Source organism: Mixophyes fleayi, chromosome 1 (assembly GCF_038048845.1).
Source record: "Mixophyes fleayi isolate aMixFle1 chromosome 1, aMixFle1.hap1, whole genome shotgun sequence".
Classification (NCBI taxonomy): Eukaryota; Metazoa; Chordata; class Amphibia; order Anura; family Limnodynastidae; genus Mixophyes; species Mixophyes fleayi.
In genome coordinates, this window is record NC_134402.1 from 397,533,377 (window position 1) to 397,555,622 (window position 22,246).

The window sequence follows — 22,246 nt, forward strand, 5'->3', positions numbered from 1 at the left end:
TCAACATACACATTCAAATCAACGTTCTGCAAATCCACCAAAGAACTTCCAGTTCTGATCGGTTGCATGTACCATCTCCATCATGTCTGACCAGGGTCTGGATCTAGAAAGCCATGACGGATAGGCAGCACATTTCTTTTTAGTAAACATGATCACATCTAACCAAGGGATACACCGGAGATCTCCTACCTGGCTCGCCAAAATGTAACTGGTTGGATGTAAAAGCTCAGTGAGACCTCAAATGTATCATTCCAAGTACAGGCACAACTTCAGTTAGCACATCAAATTAGATATATATAAAATATTCTTGGCTACAAGTTTTGATCAATTCATAGGTCTATATGTCAGTACTGCAAATGCATCAGTGCCGCTAGAATGTTTCGGGCTCCCTGGCTCATCTGCAGTCAGGGTGATTCCAGGGAAAAAGGCTGCTGAATCCCACACTGTCTGAAGTTTATATAGTAAGCAAGAAATGATTCCAGCTCCGCCCTAGGTGTATGTGTCCTAAGGCCATATGTTGCAAGACCATCTGAACCATTAACAGCCAGATGGTTAAATTGAATACTGATGCAATACATGCAATTGATGATTTTAAATTAATTTAATTAATACAATTTTAAAACTAAGCAACTGGATTCATATATTTCTTATAAACGAACATAAAAGTATATTTAAGAATACACAAATACTTCTATATCAGTCTGTTGTAAAATCAACATTACTTTGAGTTGGGAAATAACCATTGTCCTTCTGAGTTCTAAATATCTTGAAGAGCTGAGTTTGCGCTGGCTGCACTAGTTTTAGGGAAAACATGGTCATAAAAGACAAGTAAATAATGTGGAGAAACATCACAACCTTAGTATCTGTTCATGAAGAGACACATAAAAATCAATGATAGACTCCATCTTGTTTCTCAATAAAAGGAAAATTCTATAACTACTACACATACATTGAGTACAGGCAGACCAGATGAGAGACTGGTGATTTTTGTTAAGCTAGGTACACACTGGAGAAGTTTCTGACCAATCTGTTATCTACTATGATTGTACCTATGACTGAAGGTCCGACCAGCCGAGCGATTCATGCATACACACTAGACACGATATACCTTCAGATCTGTGCTCTTCATCTGGTCCTCTAGTCGTTTAGAGAATGACAGCACAATAGTCACTCATTCATTCATTCCTGTCACACTGATTAAAACCACCTTGTTAGCTTTGTTAGCTTCTGAGACTGTGAAACAAAATATTCAGTCTCAGAATGAACAAACAAATAATTCTATCTACAGCACTCTCTACATTTAGTCACCGGGACATGTTCACTACTGGCATCAGCTGAAAAGACCATGACTCTGTAATCTCTATGGAGATCATGATCATCAGTGCATACACACTACATTGGAAGATGGTTGGAACGAGATTATTAAACCGTATGACCAACCAAATGAAACAACAATCGACACTTTGGAACAAACCTGTTGCTCCATCTATTATATATATTCTATTGCCCAGTTTGTATATTTTTTTCTTTCTTTTGTCAGGGTTACGATTGTCTATAGAAAAAGCCCTACGTTTGTTGCATGTATTTAAGAATTTTTATCTGTATTTGTCAGCTCACATCTACTGGGATCTTATAGTCTGTGTTAGTCATATCACCTCTGTCTTATCCCGCATACTGCTGTACAAGCAGCTATGTTGGCAGATTGGCCAGATCTCACCATGTGTGGTACCAAAACAGTCAGGATGCTGAGAGAGTGATTGTAATGACATATTTATGGGGATATGTGAAAGTGTCTGTGGTTATCTGCAGATTGTGCTTACACCACCTGGTGATCAGGCTGTTCAGAGCTCAGAATGAGTAGCAAGATCTGTCCTACATTTGTGGCCACATTGGAAACTGATATCTTTCAGAATATGGGCTAAGCAGCACAAAGGACTTATTTGTAATTAGCTTTATGTTACAGCTGTACATGTACTCTTGCAGTCTTTATTGATCGGCTTTGTCGTGCAGTCCATACACCATTTCAGTACTGAGTATATCTTGTGGTGTAGCATCAAGAACTGACCAAAATACTTCAGATATCAATATAGCCTCTATTTTATTAGTTACTAATTCCGTCTTTACATGCAAATAACTATTGTAATTTTTTCCATTTAATTAGACCACTTGCTTACTATCATGTCATGTGAAATTGTAACTCTTGTGTTCTTTTCCTTTGTTGTTTTTTACATTACCATTTGTTATATATTCTGCAAGTTAGGATTGTTCTTGATCGGATTTAAATGAACTACATTTAAGATTCCACACTGTATCTACAAAACCTCTGACCCCTCTATATGATACCTCTCTAACAGTCAATGGCAGCAGCATTCAACCTCCTTCCCAACATTGTTGTCTTTGTCACATTTGACTTGTGACTCCTTTATCCCACATAATTTTAACTCCTAATCGGGCTGCTTCCACTTGTACAACATCTTCAGAATTTGTCTCTTCCTTGCAGAAGATCCTGCCAGACTCCCGATCCATGGCTTTATGATTTCCCAGTGTGGCTACTACAGCCACCTTCTATTTCAGCAGCGTGAGGAATATACATTCCTTTACAATTCCTTTACAATACTTATTAAAGATTAATAGAAGGATACTTTTCATTAGCTCAGCGAGGACTGGTAGTTTTCTCTGCCATTTTAATATTAATTTCATTTTTTCACACTCTACACATTTTATATAATTTTGGTTTTTATTTCGCTACTAGCGTGATTCAGGTAATCTCTAGGGATAATCAGATTATTTTAAAATGAACTAATAAAATTTAAGGTTTATATCTCTATAAATAGTGAGTGCCCCTACTATACATGTGTTTCCTCTATACCTCTTCTGGTTTTCGTACTAATTATTGTACATGTGTAGGGTGCACCATTCCAGTTATTTGATAAATATATTATATAAGTTAAATAAGACTGGATATTTGATTTTCTGGTGCGCTGATATTCTATCCTTTTGATACAGCCACCTTCTGTCTGACTTGCTGACAGTACAACTATCATTATGAGTACAGCTGCTCTACTAATCTTATCAACTCCATATTCCTAACCTGTTGCTCCTCTGTCTCAATCCTACTTACATTGGCTTCCTAGAACACCTAATAATTGGTCAAGTATTTTTTGCCCCATAAATACTCTTCCAGTAACCACTGACACATCTATTCCTGATGTCATAAAATCTTATCCAAAACATGGTGGCTAGACCTCTTGGGCTCGGGTCATTAAGGAGAGCAAAACAACAAAAAAAAGGAGTAAGTTTGATCCTGGACAAACCATGTTGCAATGCAAGGGGTGCATATTAGTTTATTATTTTGCACATAAGTTAAATACTGGCTGTTTTTTCATATAGCACACAAGTACTTGATAGCTTTAGTTTTACACTGAAATTTGAAGTTGATCTAGAACATGCCCTACCCCAACTATAAATCTGTCCCCACATTGTAAAATTTACCTCCCCCTCCAATGTAACATTGTTTTGCCCATGTGCAGAGTTCTCCTTTTTTATGCTTTGCTCTCCTTAATAACTCAGGTCCCTTGTGTACAGCTCCTCTCTACCACATTTTATGGAACCTCCACAACTTTAAAATCTTTAAGTTCTCCCAAAGTGCACTCTTGTTTAAAGAAGCCTATCCGTCTTCTCCATTTATTTTATATTTTTTAAATACTTGCATTCAAACTTTTTTGTTAGACTGTATGAACAATGTATTATTATTATTTTTGGGGTGATTATATTTTCCTATAATACATGTTCTACCTCGGTACCATTTAGATCTTTTTTCTAGATTACATTGCACCTTTATCTGTATTCAGAATGTACCTAAATAAATTATTTGTAGTCAGCTGGATCAACTTTCCAGTTTACTATAATAAAAGCGCGTAATACTGAAATTGAATACTTTAAAAGAACACTGTAATTGATATTTTTAAGTCTAAATCGCAAAGATAAAATACTGACCTTCTACTGCAGCTCTAGCTCTGTTAACTTCATTGCAGACAACTTTAGCACAGTGTCCTAATGGAATCTGATACATATGTTTAAAAAAAATGTAAACTGCAATCATTAGAGCTGCTGTGACATCACTGGCCCTGCCCCTGTGTACGAACCAATCAACATGGAGAATTTTGCAAATGCTGCCAGTTGTTGTCTGCTCAGTTTGAGAAGCACCTCCCTCCTTAAACAGCGCACTGCAGCAGAGGGGCACAAACAGTGCATGATGAACATGTATACTTAACTAAACATTGTTCAGTTATGTCTTGTATATTATTCCACTCAGTATATACCAAGCTTTTGATGTAAATGACTTAAAAAGTGACTTTACTTGAAACAAGTCAAAATGAACCTGAATCTACGGGCGCTCAATACCAATGCAGCTTGTAACTGCCTCAAGGGCAGTACACCTAAAAACCCAAATAGGACAAAATATATAAACAACTATGTGAGGAACTGACAAGCGCGTTTGGTTCCACTATGGGGACAAACAATAAAGACGTTCTAAACAGTCTCCATAGAATCCTAAAAACAGGAACACTCTTCCGGTCCGGGCCTCAAGGAGTTGTACTTACTAGAAGATGAACCGATAATGGCCAGAAACTGAGTCTCTCCTGCAAACTCCAATTATGCTGGTCATCAGAGATTTCCACTGAAAATCAGCGTCTGCCCTTCTCCTTACAGCTTACATCAATTCTGTGGATCTCGATCGCTCTCACCGCTACCTCAGCGTTCAGCGTGTCTTCTCACAATGGACCATTCTGTTGTTTGATTACCTGGCAGATAATTCATATTGCTTATTAATTATAGGTTTTCAAATTTAAATAGTGTTTTGTTTTTTTCTTTCCAGCCAAAAAGTACGACGACAACGTCATCAGCTGGAAAACCCAGCACAGGGAAGGGCCCAATCAAACAAGATGCAAAAGTAGCACCTGGGAAACAGAAAGCAGACACTACAGTAAGACCTATTATTATTATTATTATTATTATTATTATTATTATTATTATTATTATTATTATTATTATTGTAGATTTGTAAGGCGCCACAGTGCTCCGCAGCATTGTACAGTAGGGAAAACAGAACATAAATAAAGCAGAGACATAAAAGCTAGACAAAATAAATGCAGACATGAAAACAAATGGTATGAAGGACCCTGCTCATTAGAGAGCTTACATTCTAAAGGGAAGAGGGTACAGCTTAAACAAGAGGAGCAAATGTAGCTTAGAGTGGAGATTGGGACAGTTGTGAGGGTGTATTAGTGTGAAAAGTATCGGGGATAAGGTAAGTTCTAAAAAAAGAGATGGCTTTTCAGATTTTAGAGAGCGTCGAAAGATTTGAAGGCTGTTGGAAAGCCTGAATGGGGGTGGTAGGGAATTCTCTAAGTGAGGAGCAGCACAGAAGAATTCTTGTATGTGGGAGTGATGAGAGGTGGTTACCTGAGATGAGACAAGAAAGAATTGTGCCACAAAGGCCTCCAGGCCTGAAGGGTGTGTAGGAGAAGAGGGTGATCAACAGTGTCAAAAGCAGCAGAGAGATGAAGGAAAATGAGTATGGATAAATGAATCTATGGGGAATATTCAGTGAGCCATGATGATTGGAGCTGCACATCTCAACATCACGGATTTCTCGGTGTGCGAGAAGTAATCTGTGGTGTTACATCGCTGCGGAGTGCATTTGCAACTGTTCCGGAGGCTCTCTGCGGCTAATTCAATATGCCCCTTAGGCTTTCCAGTATGTAGATCATTGACAGCTTTTGTGAGAGCAGTTTCAGTGGAATGTTGGGGGCAGAAGCCTGATTGCAGAGAGTCATGAATGGAGAGAAAGTGAGACGGACATTTGTACCCTAATATCTCAAGTAGTTTGAAATTAAGGGTAGGAGAGAAATAGGGTGATAGTGGGAGAGAGAGGCTGGATCAAGAGATGGCTTCTTTAGAATTGGTGAGATGAGCGCTTGTTTAAAGAAGGATGGAAATGTGCCAGTGGAGAGATACCGGTAGAAGAGGTGAGTTAGAGGTGGGCATACAGTGGAGGAGAGGGAGCAGAGAAATTGAGAGGGAAAAGGGTCGAGGGGACAAGTCGTAGGATGAGATGAGCGCAGAGGCTTCATCTTGTTACTGGAGAGCATGAATTAAGGGTGGACTGGAAAGTGTCGGTGAAGGTGGGTGAAGTGGGTGGAATTTGGAAAGAGGAAATATCTTGTCGAATGGTGTCGATTTTGTCTTTTGAAGTGGGTGGCAAAATCATGGGCTGTGAGAGAGGAAGAGGTAGGAGGTGCAGTTGGACAAAGAAGTGAGTTGAAGGTGGCAAAGAGACTACGTGGGTTAGAAGACTGGGTGGATATTGGAGGTGTGAAGAAGGTTTGTTTGGCAATTGAAAGGACAGTGCTATTATATAAGGATGAATTTATAGTGGAGGAAATCGGGACAGAAACAAGATTTCCTCCAGTAGCGCTTAGGAGTGCGGGAGGACTTTTGCAGGTAGTGGCTCTGTGTGGTGTGTCATGTATGGGGTTTGGATCATCGTGTATGGTAGCTGGAGCTGCATTGTCTAGGGCTGAAGTGAGTTTTGTTGTAGAAAGATCTAGCACCTCTTTTACCAAACTATCCGTCATCTAAACTGCAAGAGGAGTCTAATGTAATATAATTTATAGTTGGTAAAAATTGCAGTTTTCCAGCTAAATAAAACTTGGTAACCCCCTATCAGGTGTATCTGCGCCTGTTTCCTACTCTACATGTGCGCTTCGATGTTAGACTTGCGTCCGATGTGACATGAGTCCCTGAGTGTCTGTGGACAATACAGGCCAGTGATTAGCGGTATATTCGAAACATTATATGTCTTGTCCCATAAGCAAGCCCTAATTTGAAAAGGTAGCCGAGTTACAATAAATAAATTAAAATCAAACCTAAGGGTCTATTTATCATTACTTGCAAAACTTTCCTATTTTCTGGAAGCTTTAGTGCACTAAAGTTTAAATGATGAATTATTATTCTTCGCATGGGCCTATGTGTTTAATAGTTTACCTTGGATCATGTCCTTTGGACAATAAAATGACAAAGAGGTGGGTGATGTGAGTTAAGGTCATGTATAGCAATCTTTTAATGAAATAAAATAGATAAACATTTGAAACATCTTTTTGGTGGTAAAAAAATAAAATGGAAAACCTTACAATGTTACGTGATTTGTCTTCTGTACCCAAAATAAGGGAAATGTTGTGTGTCATCACTTGGAAGACCAGCTATAAACGTGTATTGTTATCATTTATTTTCTCACTTTTCCGTAGATTTCATCAGGAGCTGTTGGCAAAGCAGCTGCCGCCTCTGTCGTTGCAGCCAGTAAACCTAAGGATGAGGTAAGTATCATAAATGGTAGCACACAAACCCGGGAACTATTATAACAAAAGGAGTCGTCCAAATCTAGAAAATGAAATACGTTACTATGAATTTACAGTAAATGAGTATTGGTCATGGAACCCTTGAAATGTAGTCCCAAGCTTATATCACAGTTACATTATTTCTTTATAAATTCCATTTTGCTCTCATTGATATAGGTCAAAGAAGAAAAGAAAACTGTGAGTGTGGATAAGGTTGCCGCTGCTGCTGCACCAGTCAAGGTAACAGCTGATCTTTTGTTGTGTAATTCATGTGTTTAATCGTAAACTGCAAAATTCTGCGAAATTAATAAAATTACAGAGAATAATACAGTTCAGAAAGCGTCAAATGCGCTCGCTATGTGTACATTATACTAGTTACTGTTGTATATGTCAGCATTGTCTCCATCTAGTGGTCATTATGAAATATTGCACTGCAATTGTAAGCATTGATTTGTGCAAAGCTTGATACTGCCTCACAACAGTTAAAAAGACCAAAGAGGAAACCACCAACAATACAAAATGAACAAAACAGAAAGCAAATGTGAGCTGCACTGAATTTAGGAATCGAAGAAAACCATTTTTGGAGCCAGTTTAAGGACTTATCAAAACTATTCCATACATCGAACCCAAATGGGGACAAAAGGCTAACATGGATCAAAGGCAGGGGCAATATAAAACTGTTTTAGGAAACAACAACCAACCTAGCCCACATATTGATTTCTAACTCACAACTGTGTCCCACTCTATCAAGTGGACTTACCAAGGTAAAAACTCACAATGATGCACAGTCCTTGCACTGCTGTGGTTCCATAGTCGCATGTCTCTCTGTCTTCAATCGGCCTCTAGCAGTTTTGAGTCCCTTCTCACAAACACAGACTTTTTCCTGTGCTCCTGTCTGCTGGAATCCAGCTCTCATAGACAGACTGCTTGTTGATCTTCACCTGTTCCTCATTCTCAGCTCTTCTGCCTCCAGCAGGATACATTACAGGTCAATGCTGGTTAGGAGATCCCAAGCTTTGGGGCATGAACAGGTTACAAACTGGCATCACATAGCTTGTAATAATCGCACTGTGTAAAAGAACCACCAGCATAGTTGTGTACAGTAACCCTTTGGTCAAGCTAGTAAATTGATTTTACAATGATCTAAGTGATTGTTGTGTTATGACTTTGCAAAGCCTTATATTCAGTGAGGTAAATAGAAGAAATTGGGCATCTACATGATTCGTTGTAGTAACTTTGCTGTCATCTATCACCACCTTTTAGGTATATTGTATTTCTCCTTTAATCTACCCTCAGTGCTCAGAGTTGCCAGTTATTATACTGTATGTGTCTCTTTTTCAGAACGAGAAAGATGACGCCTTGGACCAATTGATTGATTCTCTGGGGGGACCGGACGATGTTCCAGAGTCTCCAAAATTCACTGGACCAGAGATTGCTGTAAGTATCTTTATTAATGCACATTTTTAGTACATTTACAGTTTGAACCAAGAAATAAAAGGGGGAAGGGAGCACAATAAAGTAGGGAAGGTTAGAGGGTACATATAGGGTGATGGAAACATTCACAATGACTTGCGTCCGACTCCACATGAGGCCTTTAGAGTGTTTTGTTTAAGTTTATTTCCAACAGTTTTTGGATATTTTGTTTTTGGAGGATGCTATGTGCTTAAACCAAATGGAGATGTTGCCATCATCTTTTATGAGGTTTTTTTTTTTTTTGTATTAGGCTTGTTGTAGGGAATTTCCCTGTTGTGTTTGTTCCTTTTTATCCTGTGTCTTATTTGAAGAAATATATACAATTCTTTCTATGGAAGATGGTGTTGTGTTTGTGGTTTTATACAGTATAGGAGCCCGTCTGCATTATATAGTTTGCATAGTGTAATGATACCCTGTCTATGTCATGAAGGAAGGATGAGGTCTGGGATCAGATTAGCTAATCCTTTTAGTGATTTATTTTTGACTGATATTGGGTCTTTATATGTTTTGGAATCCATATAAGGTCTTCAAAAGGAAAATCAGGATTGAGGCTTTGTCTAAAACTGCCCATGGTTTATTGGAACTTGTTTTTAGCAACATAGACAAAAGGAAAATAAGAATGTAAGGAACAGATGGTGGTGGATATATTGTGTTTATGATAAATATTCTCAGTCTTGTATTACTGAGTTGGTCACATGAATAATACATTATACAGCAGTCATTTATATAAGGGTATGGAAGTGAATGAGAGGAATGAGGTGGAGAGGACAAGATAAGGAAGAGATGAAGGCCACAAAAACCGTGATCAAGCTCCCAAGAGATGTCTTTGATGCAAAACATGAATAAAGAATGTAAGAAGTGTACTGAAAATACAAATGGAGAGCTGTAAACCACTACCGGGAACCATCTAGGTTATTCCAGCAGATTCTGTGCTCTGTGTCTTCCTGTTTGTTGTTTGTCATCTGTAGTTTTTTTATTTGTTTACTTGACGGCAAACAAGCACAAGTACAGTCCATGCCCAGTAGCCTCAAGGTCTGTATAAAGCCTTCTTAAACACAGGAGTCTTGCTGGTCCATTTTGTAGCTTTTCTCTGTCTTTAGCCCATTCTTGATCTTGTTAGGTCTCCAAATTGTCTGTAGCCTTGTGCTTTAGTCAGATCACAGACTCGGTCTTAGGGGTAAATTTATAAAGCTGCGAGTTTCCGAAGGGTTTGAAGCAACCAATCAGATTCTAGCTGTCATTTGTAGAATGTACTAAAAAAATAACTAGAATTTGATTGGTTGCTTTGAACGCTTTTCAAACCCGATGGAAACTTGCAGCTTGATAAATTTACCCTTTAGTCTTGTTCCTGTCTTAGTCTATCTCTATGGTTTGTCTTGTTTATCCTGTTCTGTCTCGCTGTTTAGCCTGTGTCTGCCCTCCTCCAGTTTGCTTTGTCCATATATCTCATTTGCATGTTGTGCTGTGCATGGTCTCTCTTTATTGTACCTTGCTTCCTAGTCTTGGACCTGTCATCCTGGCTTGTCCTGGTGTAGTATAGAAATACCTCAATGTCAAATCATGGAGGAATCTGAGTACACATTTTCTCTCCAACTCATTTCCTTCTTGACACTGCAATCAGGCTTCCACCTTCTAGACTCTACCGATATTGTCCTCTCTAAATTTACCAGCAATCTATTCATGGCTAAGTCAGAGTCACTTCTCCCTACTCATCCTCCTTGACCTCTCTGCTGCTTTGGATACAGTCGACCACCCTCTTCTCCTGGCCAATGTTCACTCCCTTAGCCTTTGCAGTATTGTTTTATCCTTGCTTACCTCCTACCTCTCTACTTGAACCTTCAGTGTCTCTACTTCCGACACCACTCCCTCTATCTGTTGGGAACCCTAAATGCTCTATTCTGTGCCCTCTGCTTTTCTCATTTTAAACTTCATCTCTCAGAGAGTTAATATGCTCCAACCACCTCTTTGCAGACAATACTCAAGTCTATCTCTCCTACCCAGACCTCTTTTATTCCGTGTATCCAACTGCCTCTCTGCTATCTCCACTTGGATGTCTCTAAGTTACATTAACATGTCTAAAACGAAGCTCATCCTCTTCTTTCCTCCTAATGTCACTGCCCCCCCCTAGTCTCCCTCACTGTTTACAACATCATACTTGCCCCAATTTGCCAAGCCCGCTGCCTTGGAGTTATCTTTGGCTCCGTCCTCATATCCCTTGCACAGTCTTGTAACCTCCTTCTTTAAAACATTGCCAGAATATACATCTCTCCGACTCTTTAATAAAAAACCCTGATCCATTCTCTTAAGACCTCCCTCCTTGTCTATTGCAACCTTCTCCTTTCTGGCCTTGCCTTCACCCATTTTTCCGGTCCACAATCTGTCTTAAATTCTGCAGCCAGACTGATCTGATCTGCCCACATCCATTGCACAATTCTGCAAATCCCTTCCATGGCTCTCCATTACTGTGGATTCAAGCTACAGCTAATTCTGAGCTTTGGACATTTAGGAAAACTATTCTAACTCTATAATTAGTTGCTTTGCCACTGGCAACCAATCAGACATGTTTTATTTTTTTATACTGCAGTTGGAAAACTAGAACCTGATTGAAGAAAAAGTGGTGATGCCCAAAGCAACCAGTTACCTGCAGAACAGTTTTTATAAATGTCCTCCATTAAGTTTGGCTGGGTTTGAACAGTATTTTAAACAGCTTGTTCATTTTTCTGGATGTCGATAGAATTCCACGCTTAAAGGGTTAATGTGTCTTTAAGGAATTATTCTAGATAACTATCTGGACAATACATTTCCCAATAAAGAGAATTGTAAGTTGGCTTACAAGAATAAATATGATTTATGACTAGATTAGACAGTCTGTGGCTCTCCAGCGGTTTTGTCACTACAAGTCCCAGCAGCCTATAAGAATGTGGGCCTATGATTGGCAGGACATGCTTTTATTTTATTTTTTACTCACATGAATTGTGTCTTGTCTCCGTTTTTCTCTAAGGACACTCCTGCTACATCCGAGTATTTGGAAGAACTAGGAAAGAGAGAGAGCACAATCCCCCCAGAATACAGACATCTTTTGGACGTGAGTTTGGTTTCTGATGAAACGTTTACTGTAAAATGTTATAAAAAATATGTTAATCACAGAAATATCTCTGGCTTTGTTTTAGGGTAAAGGGGATAAACCAACACCACCTGCACCAAAGGAAGCTAAAGAGGTGACATAACTATTTGTTTTGTTTTGTTTTTTTAAATCCTGACTTTATTTTTTGTATTATGTTTGAAGATTTTTATGGCTGTAGAAGACTTATTTCATTGGTAAGTGATATGGGGCAAATTAGGCTTTACAATAAGCATTTCCTATAATGAGAGTGTAGGTAAAATTTCTTGTCCTTGACATAGGTACTTTATTTCCCCCAGTAAAAGACAGTACAGTAGCAGGTGAGAGTAAAGAGTGTATTTATTAATAATAGCCTAGCACAGTGATGACCTCTAACCTTCCACCGCACATTGCCCTTAATCTCCGTTATAAGTTAAAACATAACATATAGTTATCACTTCTTTCGACATGTATTAACATATCAAGTCACTTTAATGTAAGATAAACAAGTGTTATAAGCTATGCTAAACACATCATACAATAAAGCTGGAAGGAGCTGGGGGCCATAGGGGAAGACTTGATCCTCATCGCCTGTTGCCTCTCGCTGGCCTAGCGCATCGCCTGTTGCCTCTCGCTGGCCTAGCGCATCGCCTGTTGCCTCTCGCTGGCCTACCGCATCGCCTGTTGCCTCTCGCTGGCCTAGCGCATCGCCTGTTGCCTCTCGCTGGCCTAGCGCATCGCCTGTTGCCTCTCGCTGGCCTAGCGCATCGCCTGTTGCCTCTCGCTGGCCTAGCGCATCGCCTGTTGCCTCTCGCTGGCCTAGCGCATCGCCTGTTGCCTCTCGCTGGCCTAGCGCATCGCCTGTTGCCTCTCGCTGGCCTAGCGCATCGCCTGTTGCCTCTCGCTGGCCTAGCGCATCGCCTGTTGCCTCTCGCTGGCCCAGCACATCGCCTGTTGCCTCTCGCTGGCCCAGCACATCGCCTGTTGCCTCTCGCTGGCCCAGCGCATCGCCTGTTGCCTCTCGCTGGCCTAGCGCATCGCCTGTTGCCTCTCGCTGGCCTAGCGCATCGCCTGTTGCCTCTCGCTGGCCTAGCACATCGCCTGTTGCCTCTCGCTGGCCTAGCACATCTCCAGTTGCCTCTCGCTGGCCTAGCACATCGCCTGTTGCCTCTCGCTGGCCTAGCACATCGCCTGTTGCCTCTCGCTGGCATCTGCATCTGATTGGCTGTACATAGCCGGCCATCTATCACCCTGCTGTCTCCTAATTCCATGAATAGGTCTCGCAGTAATCTTTGAGCACCTCTGCTAATAAATACTTTCATTGGCTGACAAAGGGGAACTGGTTACAGCCCATGGAAGAGACCGAGGGTGATGAATTGATGACTCTGATGCATGATTAAAAAAAAAAAGATGGGATTGATTATTTAAAATGTTCTGTTGCCGGTATGTGATGTAGTAGTGATACACTTTGGGTCATATTGATACGTGATGGTGTTGATAGAAAAATTATCAACCTAAATTGACTAATTTGGGTGAATTTTATGTAAATACAAGAGTTAGAATATACTCATATAATCTGTCCCTGTAATCTGTGATTTCTGATGTATGCACAGTAAGTAGAATTGATGTTTTTTAATGTAAATGATATTCCAGTAACTGCATTTACTTTTTGTTTTTAAATCAATACTTTTTGATTATCTTTTTCCAGAGTTTGGGTGATGATGATCTTGTTGCAGCATTTTCATCTGATTTTGTCAGCTGCCAATCTGTCCCTGAAGTAAAGAAACCAAGACTAGATAAGGTAACAATACACCACTGATACCGCGGCTATCCTATATTCTTACAATGTGCTTTTTAGTCTATGTAATATGAATGTGAAGCTTGACGCTGTTTAAGATCATGCAGATGTTTTCTAAATCTCTATCTGTGCTGCCACACACACGTACAGAAAACTGCAAATAACTATCTACATATGTATTGTGTTTTGCCAATGAGAAAAGCCACGTATCTCTGTAATATTATAAATTTTATAAGTGTTCAATAGTAAAATAAGCAACATTTAAGGGCAAAACTCACCAAGATATTAGGACAATCTCCATATACAACTCTCTCTCTCTCTCTCTCTCTCTCTCTCTTTTTGTTTCAATTTTCGGTTCCCAAACTGACTTTCTTTTACCTATGCTGTTTGATTTTTTTGCTTTTAGCCCTTTCAGTGTAGAGCAACTTTTTTGTTGCCATGTTGCCCACTTATTGGAGATTTTTACAACCAAAACAAATGATCTCCTGTTTTTACACTCTAATGACCATTGACAATTGTGTGCTTTACACACGAGCTATTCAGGAATCCACTATTATGTGGGTGCGTGTGTGTGGGCGCGTGTGTGTGTGTGTGTACACAGATTTCAAGGCTCAAATCATTATAAAAAAACAAAACATAGTGGTAGGTTAATTGGCACCTAACAAAATGGACCTGTGTACGTGTGGCAGATAATTTAGACTGCAAGGTCCAATCGGACAAGGACTGATGTGAAAGGTTCACTGTTCTCTGGAAAGCACTGTGCAAAATAGTGGTACTCTGGGAATAAATAATAATAATGCAAATGTACACATGAGGAGATAGAACAGATTACAATATAAGCAAATGTAATGTGAAACACTTATTTGGTGGTGAACACAAATTACACAGGAAATGTTACGTGTCAAGTTGTCTGTAGATACAGATAAGAGATGAGTGCCAGTCGGTTGTCAGTTCAGCCTTTGGCCATAATCTCTCTCCTCATGTGTTGCATTTCTGAAGATTCCTGCCTTGAAGTTTGTGAAATCAGACATCCTCTGATTGGCTGGCTTGGTGGGAGTGGCAGGAGACTTGCTCTGGTCAATTGATCTAAAAAAGGGCGTGGTTTGGCAGTCTGCACATTGTTCAGTAGCAGTGTGCCACTGTTTTCATAGGCTTTAACCCCTACTTTGCTATCTTACACTAGTACATTTTTATTAAATGCATACGAGGAAAATAAATCAAATGCAATGGATGTCAATCTAGGCAATAAATTCTTGTATGGAGTGGAACTACTGAATCTTGCTTTTGAATGTTGGCCAATTGCAGCTTTTCAGTAACAAAACATTTTTTTTTGAAAATGTTTAAATGAAAGATCGATCTGCATTATGCTCAAACCAAGTACCTATAGTGTATGGGATACATTGCACAATAGTTCCCCCTCCTTTTTTCTCTCACTGGAATGATCTGTAAGATGTGTGCGTCTTGCTGCCTGAGGATGTGGTTCTGATAAGCTACAGCTAGTCCATGTGTTCTGTGTCTCACACTTTGTGGTTGCTGAGACTGACTGCAGAGTAATCTCTACAATGCAAATTCCCTCAATAATTAGCATAAATTCTCACTTTAAAAAAAAAAAAATGTTCTTGCAATTGTAGTGTAACAACCATTGTAGCCTAAGGTGTAATGTTGTTGCTATAACTCGGGAGACTAATGTTAAGTTCTCTTACATTGGTAGAAAACAGAAGCAAAATCAACATCGGCAGCTGTGGCTGCTCCTACACAACCCAGCTCTACGGTAAGAACGTTGATTGGTTTTATATGCACAGTGTGCTGACCTATAAGACTCCCCTCCCAGCTCTACGGTAAGAACGTTGATTGGTTTTATATGCACAGTGTGCTGACCTATAAGACTTCCCTCCCAGCTCTACGGTAAGAGCACTGATAGGTTTTATATGCACAGTGTGGTGACCTATAAGACTCCCCTCCCAGCTCTACGGTAAGAGCACTGATAGGTTTTATATGCACAGTGTGCTGACCTATAAGACTCCCCTCCCAGCTCTATGGTAAGAGCACTGATAGGTTTTATATGCACAGTGTGCTGACCTATAAGACTCCCCTCCCAGCTCTATGGTAAGAGCACTGATAGGTTTTATATGCACAGTGTGCTGACCTATAAGACTCCCCTCCCAGCTCTATGGTAAGAGCACTGATAGGTTTTATATGCACAGTGTGCTGACCTATAAGACTCCCCTCCCAGCCCGGACTCCAGGGAGCACAGCTGGGGGTGGACACGGCTTTGAGAAAGGTGTTTGCTAATCCCAAATCATTTCTTTTTGATCATTTACTCTTGTTTTGTTTTTTGGTAGTATTTGCATATAAGGTGAAACCTACATTCAGATATTTACAGTGTAAGGAGCCATCATCACTGTTAGCATCTGTCATAGTTAAAAGTGATAAAACATGTCAGGAAATGAGTGACGGCGAATAATCAAAAGCATTGTCTTCCGCACCGCCATAGCTTGTGCAGTACTGATGAAATAACATTAAAGCATGCGGGCAGGCCTGGCTGTCTGTTCTTAGGAGAACATTCATTATTAAGGAGCTTTTTACATCATTTAATTGGAGCGTGAGCAACTTTTTCTGTCCGTTATTCCTGTAACTTCAACTCGTAGGAAACCACTATGGGGGCACTGCATGCAGTGCCCAGCTCCTGCAACTGAGGATCTTCTCCAGGGCCCCAACCAGACAGTATTACCAGCACTGAGTATGCCAGTAATAGTAATATATCAGCAGGAGCAGTAATACATAATAATCTAATACTAGTGCGCTCCATTAATAAGCCACCAGTAGAAGTAATATGTGTAAAGTAATGCCCAGTAATATGCCACTACTATTTGTTCCTTATTGGGGATTACTGTTACCGCCGTCATATTACTGGGCAGCTGCCAGCTGTAGTAATACCCAATTCTCATGTTTTTTTTTAAACATTTACTTGTAATTTTAGTCTAACAGCCATTGGGCTGTAAATTTTTTGTTATAATTCGGGAGACTAATTTTAAGTTCTCTTACGTTGGTAGAAAAAAGAAGCAAAATCAACATTGACAGCTGTGGCTGCTCCTCCACAAACTAGCACTACGGTAAGAACACTGATTGGTTTTATATGCACAGAATGTTGACCTTGCCGGTAAGGCTCCGGTCCCAGCCTGGAGACCAGGGACACAGCTGGGGGTGGACACGGCTTTGAGACGGTGATTGTAATGAAGATGAAGAAATTGTGAGTCCAATGTGAGGGGTTTGGGCCTAGAAGTATTTACATAACCTCACAATGGGTTCAGTCTCTCATTTAGAAAGTTCTAAATAATTTAGAAAGCTCTGAATAATATATAGTTGTATTGTCAGAAGTGAATAGCACGTAAACCACATATATAGAAGTGGGTGAAATGACCTTGTATAGCACTGACCCCTCGTCATTGTGTGCAGGACACATAAGATGTAGTGTAGTGGGCACATCATCTAATTCCCATAGTCAGCCGCCCTGAGATTGGTTAGTGCAGGAAGACTGCCCTGGTAGGTCAGCTTATATCATTTTTATTTGACAATAAGAAAGTCAGGTTCTTATTTTCTAAATTACTGGTAAATTATATTTTATTTATTTTGTCCCTGTCTCCTCGCTTTCAAAGGTTCGTTATTGTTATTTGTTACTGAGGATTGACACTGTTATTCACTGCACGGTGCTATTGTTATAATACAGGAAAACGAAGTCAATAATTTTATCCCTCAATAAAAGCATCTGAATTATTAGAGATAATAAACTTCCAAATTTCTGTCCATTCATTTGTACCCAGTAGTTCTATTTTTGTGTGGAATCATTTGTTTGAGTACTTTAATGTTGGCTGACACCAGCGAACCAGTGAGCGACTTGGGAAGCTGGGACAGATGGCGGCACTGGTGGAATCACACAGCGCACGTTACACATCATTCTAAACTGGCAAAAGAACAGAATGATCAGAGCAAACACTTAAAAATACTATTTTGACCAAAAATATTTAATGACAAAGGCATGTTTTGTGCATTATGGAATGCATAACAATGTATGTAAGGGGGAAAAGGAGCTGTGTAATTGGGTACAACTGGAAATCTTGTGCTTAGAATATCTGAACCCTGCTCGGGCCCAAGTATTTTCAGGACCAGATTTCAGGATTTTGTCATCCACATTGGTTTTGTTGCTCTCTTCCTCTTGTCTCCCATTGCCATAGTTCTCCATTACCTTCACTTGTAATCTGTAATTAAAAAATATTCATGGATTTTTATATTGGTAGGCAATACATAGGGATAGAAAAATGTGGTAAGATGACGAAACAAGGGGCAATAAACTAGCCTTGCAATTCCCCTGGATTGGGTGTTGGTCTATGTGGCTATTCTCCTGCTCTAGGTGGGGGACCTATGTGACCTTTTCCCCAAATCCAGGCCTGAGAATAGTGCTGAGCCTTGTAGTGTCTGTAGAATGTTCAGACTTGTTACTTTGACACTGCTGAGTGAATTGTTTGTGTCATCTGTAATTACCAACCAGTACTTGCAAATAACCTCTTTATGCTGCAGCATTGACAGCACAGCTAGTAACATGTGACTGTGACAAAGCTCCATTGTGGCACCACAAACACTGATCCAGTTGTATTTTTATTTTGTGTCTTGCTAGGCTTTATCAGACGATGCTTTAGACGAACTGTTGGGCACTCTGGAGGGGCCCCCAGCCAGTGTACCAGAATCCCCCCAGTATACTGGTCCAGAAATAACAGTAAGAAGTTATATACCTTATGCATACGTTGCATTTGTGTGTTATATAATAAATATATATATAATATATAATGTGACTGTTTCTGTGTATGTGTAATGTGTTAGCTGGGCGTTTGGCTTTTCCAGTGACTTTTGTTCAACACTGCATATTCCCTGCCACATGTAAATGACCTGTTTTTAGCTTAATCACCTTTGTGATGTATATATTTATTTTGTGGATGCTGTGAATAAACTAGATATAAAGATGATTAAACCAGTGCCCATTTTACCAGGAAACTGTTACATCATCATACCTGGAAGAACTTGGTAAGCGAGAAAGCACAATTCCCCCAGAATACAGAAACTTGCTGGATGTGAGTATACTGCTGTATTTTCAATATAGGTATCAGGCGAAAATCTTGTTGTTAATCTTAATGATTTATTCAGCCTCCCTGTGCCCACTGTTACCCTGTTGTACAGGGCTTTGGTGAAGCCAGGTTGGGAGTCTCCTCTCTTCACCTGATAAGAGTGAGAGGTATCGCGACCACCGCAATGCAGGACATCTCTGATGGATTCCTTCAGTGACTGACGGCCGTATACTGTCTGTATTTACCATGCAGATATCCTTAGCCCATAGAGCTAAATCAGTGAAGTTCCGCATTGTAGAGGTTGCAATCCTCCATCCCCCTTCCTTGGTATAAAGACTGGAAGAGAGGTGGGCATTCAGACTTGGTCAGACTAGAGTCAGGGCAGGTGCTAACTTTTTGACTGCTATGTGCAAACCTTTATCAGGTGGCTTTGGTTGCTTTAGTTGGTCTCTTAAGAAGTACGGCAGGTTTGAGTGATGGGAGTCGGTATCACAGGTGGGTGAATGTCATTGGTTGATGTGGGGTCATTGTCATAGGTTGGAGACAAGGCTTGTTGCTGGGACGTGTAGAAATGGAGCAGTTGCCTGGGAGCGAGGGCATAAAAAGTACAAACACAAACTAAGAACTTTGAGCACTGTAATGTTCACTTTTTTTAATTAATATTAAAAAAAAATGTTTCAATATATTTTTTATTATTTTAAAACATTAAATAGTGTTTTTAAACATAAAAATATTTTAAAAATACTAACTGTAACTATAATGATGAGCCTCGATTTGTGATTGATGAGTCTCAAACGGAAGCGCAATCTATGAACAGCAAATTTTGACCTGGGGTTTATTGACAGTCATAATGTGAACATTTTCATGACCTTTGAACCAGTTCAAACTTGTTTGAAAATTTTGGGAATCTTTATAACTTTGTAAACAATTGACTGTCCACCCACAGGCAGCCTGTCACAGGGGAGCAGACACAATTACTTGTGCAGACAATTAGCCATTTTTGCTCTTCTCCACTGTGTGTGAAACAAAAGTCAAGAGGCTGAGCCAAAGAGACTGTCTCACGTCTCACTTATTGCTGAGAGTGGCCATCTACAGATCTACAGAACTTATGGATCATTGTGTTTCAGTGCTCTTCCCTGTGTTGGTTTTGCTATAGCGGAGAGGGCGAGCAGTAGTTTATTTATGGCAATATATGCGTGTGTTTAGGGTTAGCTGGCCCTTTTACATTAACAATAGCTTCTAAGTGAAAGAAACAACATAGTTTTAGAAGATGCCGACTTCCATGTATATTTAAACGTATTTTAGTATGTTACATTGGTTTTATAGATATTTATAAATGCTGCTTGTAATACTGTGCACTGTATTTCCCAGGGAAAAGATGATGGTAAATCCGCACCTCCTGCAGTCGTAGAACCTCCGGTAACGTATCTCCAGCGTTAATAATAGGAATTCTTCATGTATATATTGACACTTTTTTGAAAAACAACCAATCAGCAATTGGCTTTTTCTCTGCAGTTCAATTCAGACCATGCTCAGCACTATGTTAGCTACATTTTAAACATAACAGTAACATTTTAGTATGCAACCTATCTCTTATGTGTCAACGCATGCTACCAGTACAATAGAGATTGTATTGATAAAAGGTGAAACAATTCACTTACAATTCAACCACCCTGGAGTAAGATCTGGGTCTTCAATGGTCAAAGTCAAGTATTACATTCTTAGGAATTAAACTATGTATAAATATATTTAGTCTATATGAACTTAACACTTTTAACATTATCAGATCTATTGAGAAACTGAAGGTGCCAATATCTACTCCTCTCTTTACTGGGCAGAACAAACCTGATTAAAATGATCACATTCCCTTTACTCTCTTTTATTCTAAACTTCAATTCCTTTCTAATTAACAGACAATAGCAGGACAAAGTTAAAATGAAATATAATGTTTACTGTACAAATTCAATCAGTGATATATATACTGATCAATTACTTTGTCTAACTTCTTAGTAGTCAGTTATACCGCTTGGCAGACACCGTTATAGACTTTGTCCCTGCTGATCCCCCTGCTCCCAATACACACTCCTAATTGTTTTAGTATGCTTTTACCCTCCAAAGATTGTCATTCACTGGACCTGTGGAATTGGCATTATATACCTTTTGTCTTTTGGATTAACCTATTTTACAATAGATATTTTCAGAGACTAGAATGAATAATATAGGGATCCTCATACACCCTGTTTTGTGCTGCTGTTTCAAGTTATAAAAGCCTAATTATTTTATATACTTTACACTTGATTTAATACTCCTATTAGACGTGAATAGTGTCTTACTGTATAGTGTCTTATACATTTGTGTGACTTGATGTTTTGTTGTGCCCCCTTGATAACATTTGATCAATAATAACAGTTAACGATAACAAAACAAGTCACTAAAGAGTGCATTAGGTTCCATGTGTGTTCCCAACACATATATATCCTTATATATAAGGCAGATACACTTCCCGTTGCCAAATATTTCGTTCTGGGAGATCCTGGATGGGAATTGCAGGTGCGGAGGGGGACGAGGTGCCAGTAGATAACGCTTCGCATTTGTGTCTTTAATTTTCTTTTTAAAAAGCTATTTCCTAAATTCTCACAATGATGACATGTTTATGTTATTCTCTTTGTCCTGGGCAGTAACCAGTGATCTGATCATACCTGTATGAAACCGCTGGATGTATATTTATTTATTTATTCATTTATTTTACACCCTTCAGCCAATGAGTGAAAGTGATCTGTTAGATGAATTCTCCAAAGATTTCGACTCCTCATCTCCATCCACTGTCCAGGCAGTGCCTGATGTTAAACCCAAGGTATATGCTATAGAAATGTGTATTGTATATGGTTGCATGTCAGTCGCCAATAACGCTTATTGCAGGTATGGGACCTATTTTCCGAGATACTTGAAATTTGGGGTTTTCCGGGAATGGGGTTAGTTATTTATTTGGGAGCACCATGACTAAAATTATAATACATTATTTTTAAAAATTAACCCATCAACAATTACCCCCCCCCCCTAACTTTCAGAACAGCTTTCCAGATAGGTCTCATATCTTACTATCTGTACTATCCTCTTCAGTCTGGAATATTTACATTTATCTGGTTATCTGTAAAACCAATACATCACTTTTTAATGTACATATTGTTGAATAAAAATCTTATTGTTTTTTTTGTTAAGGACACTGCAAAAGATAAGCAGCCTAAACTGGATGTAGTTGTTCCTTCATCAGCATCGTCTGTTCAGGCTGCCGCAGGACCTTCTGTACGTAAACTCCAAACCGAACTGTATGCACATGTTGTACACTGCTCTAATCAAT

At 39.5% G+C, this 22,246-nt stretch overlaps 1 protein-coding gene across 6 annotated transcripts in view; it reads left to right on the plus strand.

Annotated features, from left to right (window-relative positions):
- The window catches only part of CAST (calpastatin), a 110,034-nt gene that overhangs the window by 66,443 nt on the left and 21,345 nt on the right, over positions 1–22,246 (plus strand). For all 6 annotated transcript variants that reach the window (XM_075181257.1, XM_075181266.1, XM_075181230.1 and 3 more), the window contains 14 exons: positions 4,880–4,987; positions 7,311–7,379; positions 7,578–7,640; positions 8,742–8,837; positions 11,875–11,958; positions 12,044–12,091; positions 13,682–13,774; positions 15,483–15,542; positions 16,825–16,884; positions 18,444–18,542; positions 18,814–18,894; positions 20,260–20,307; positions 21,647–21,742; positions 22,108–22,191. In XM_075181257.1, the coding sequence (XP_075037358.1) occupies positions 4,880–4,987; positions 7,311–7,379; positions 7,578–7,640; positions 8,742–8,837; positions 11,875–11,958; positions 12,044–12,091; positions 13,682–13,774; positions 15,483–15,542; positions 16,825–16,884; positions 18,444–18,542; positions 18,814–18,894; positions 20,260–20,307; positions 21,647–21,742; positions 22,108–22,191 (1,089 nt within the window). The remainder of the gene's footprint in view (positions 1–4,879; positions 4,988–7,310; positions 7,380–7,577; positions 7,641–8,741; positions 8,838–11,874; positions 11,959–12,043; positions 12,092–13,681; positions 13,775–15,482; positions 15,543–16,824; positions 16,885–18,443; positions 18,543–18,813; positions 18,895–20,259; positions 20,308–21,646; positions 21,743–22,107; positions 22,192–22,246) is intronic.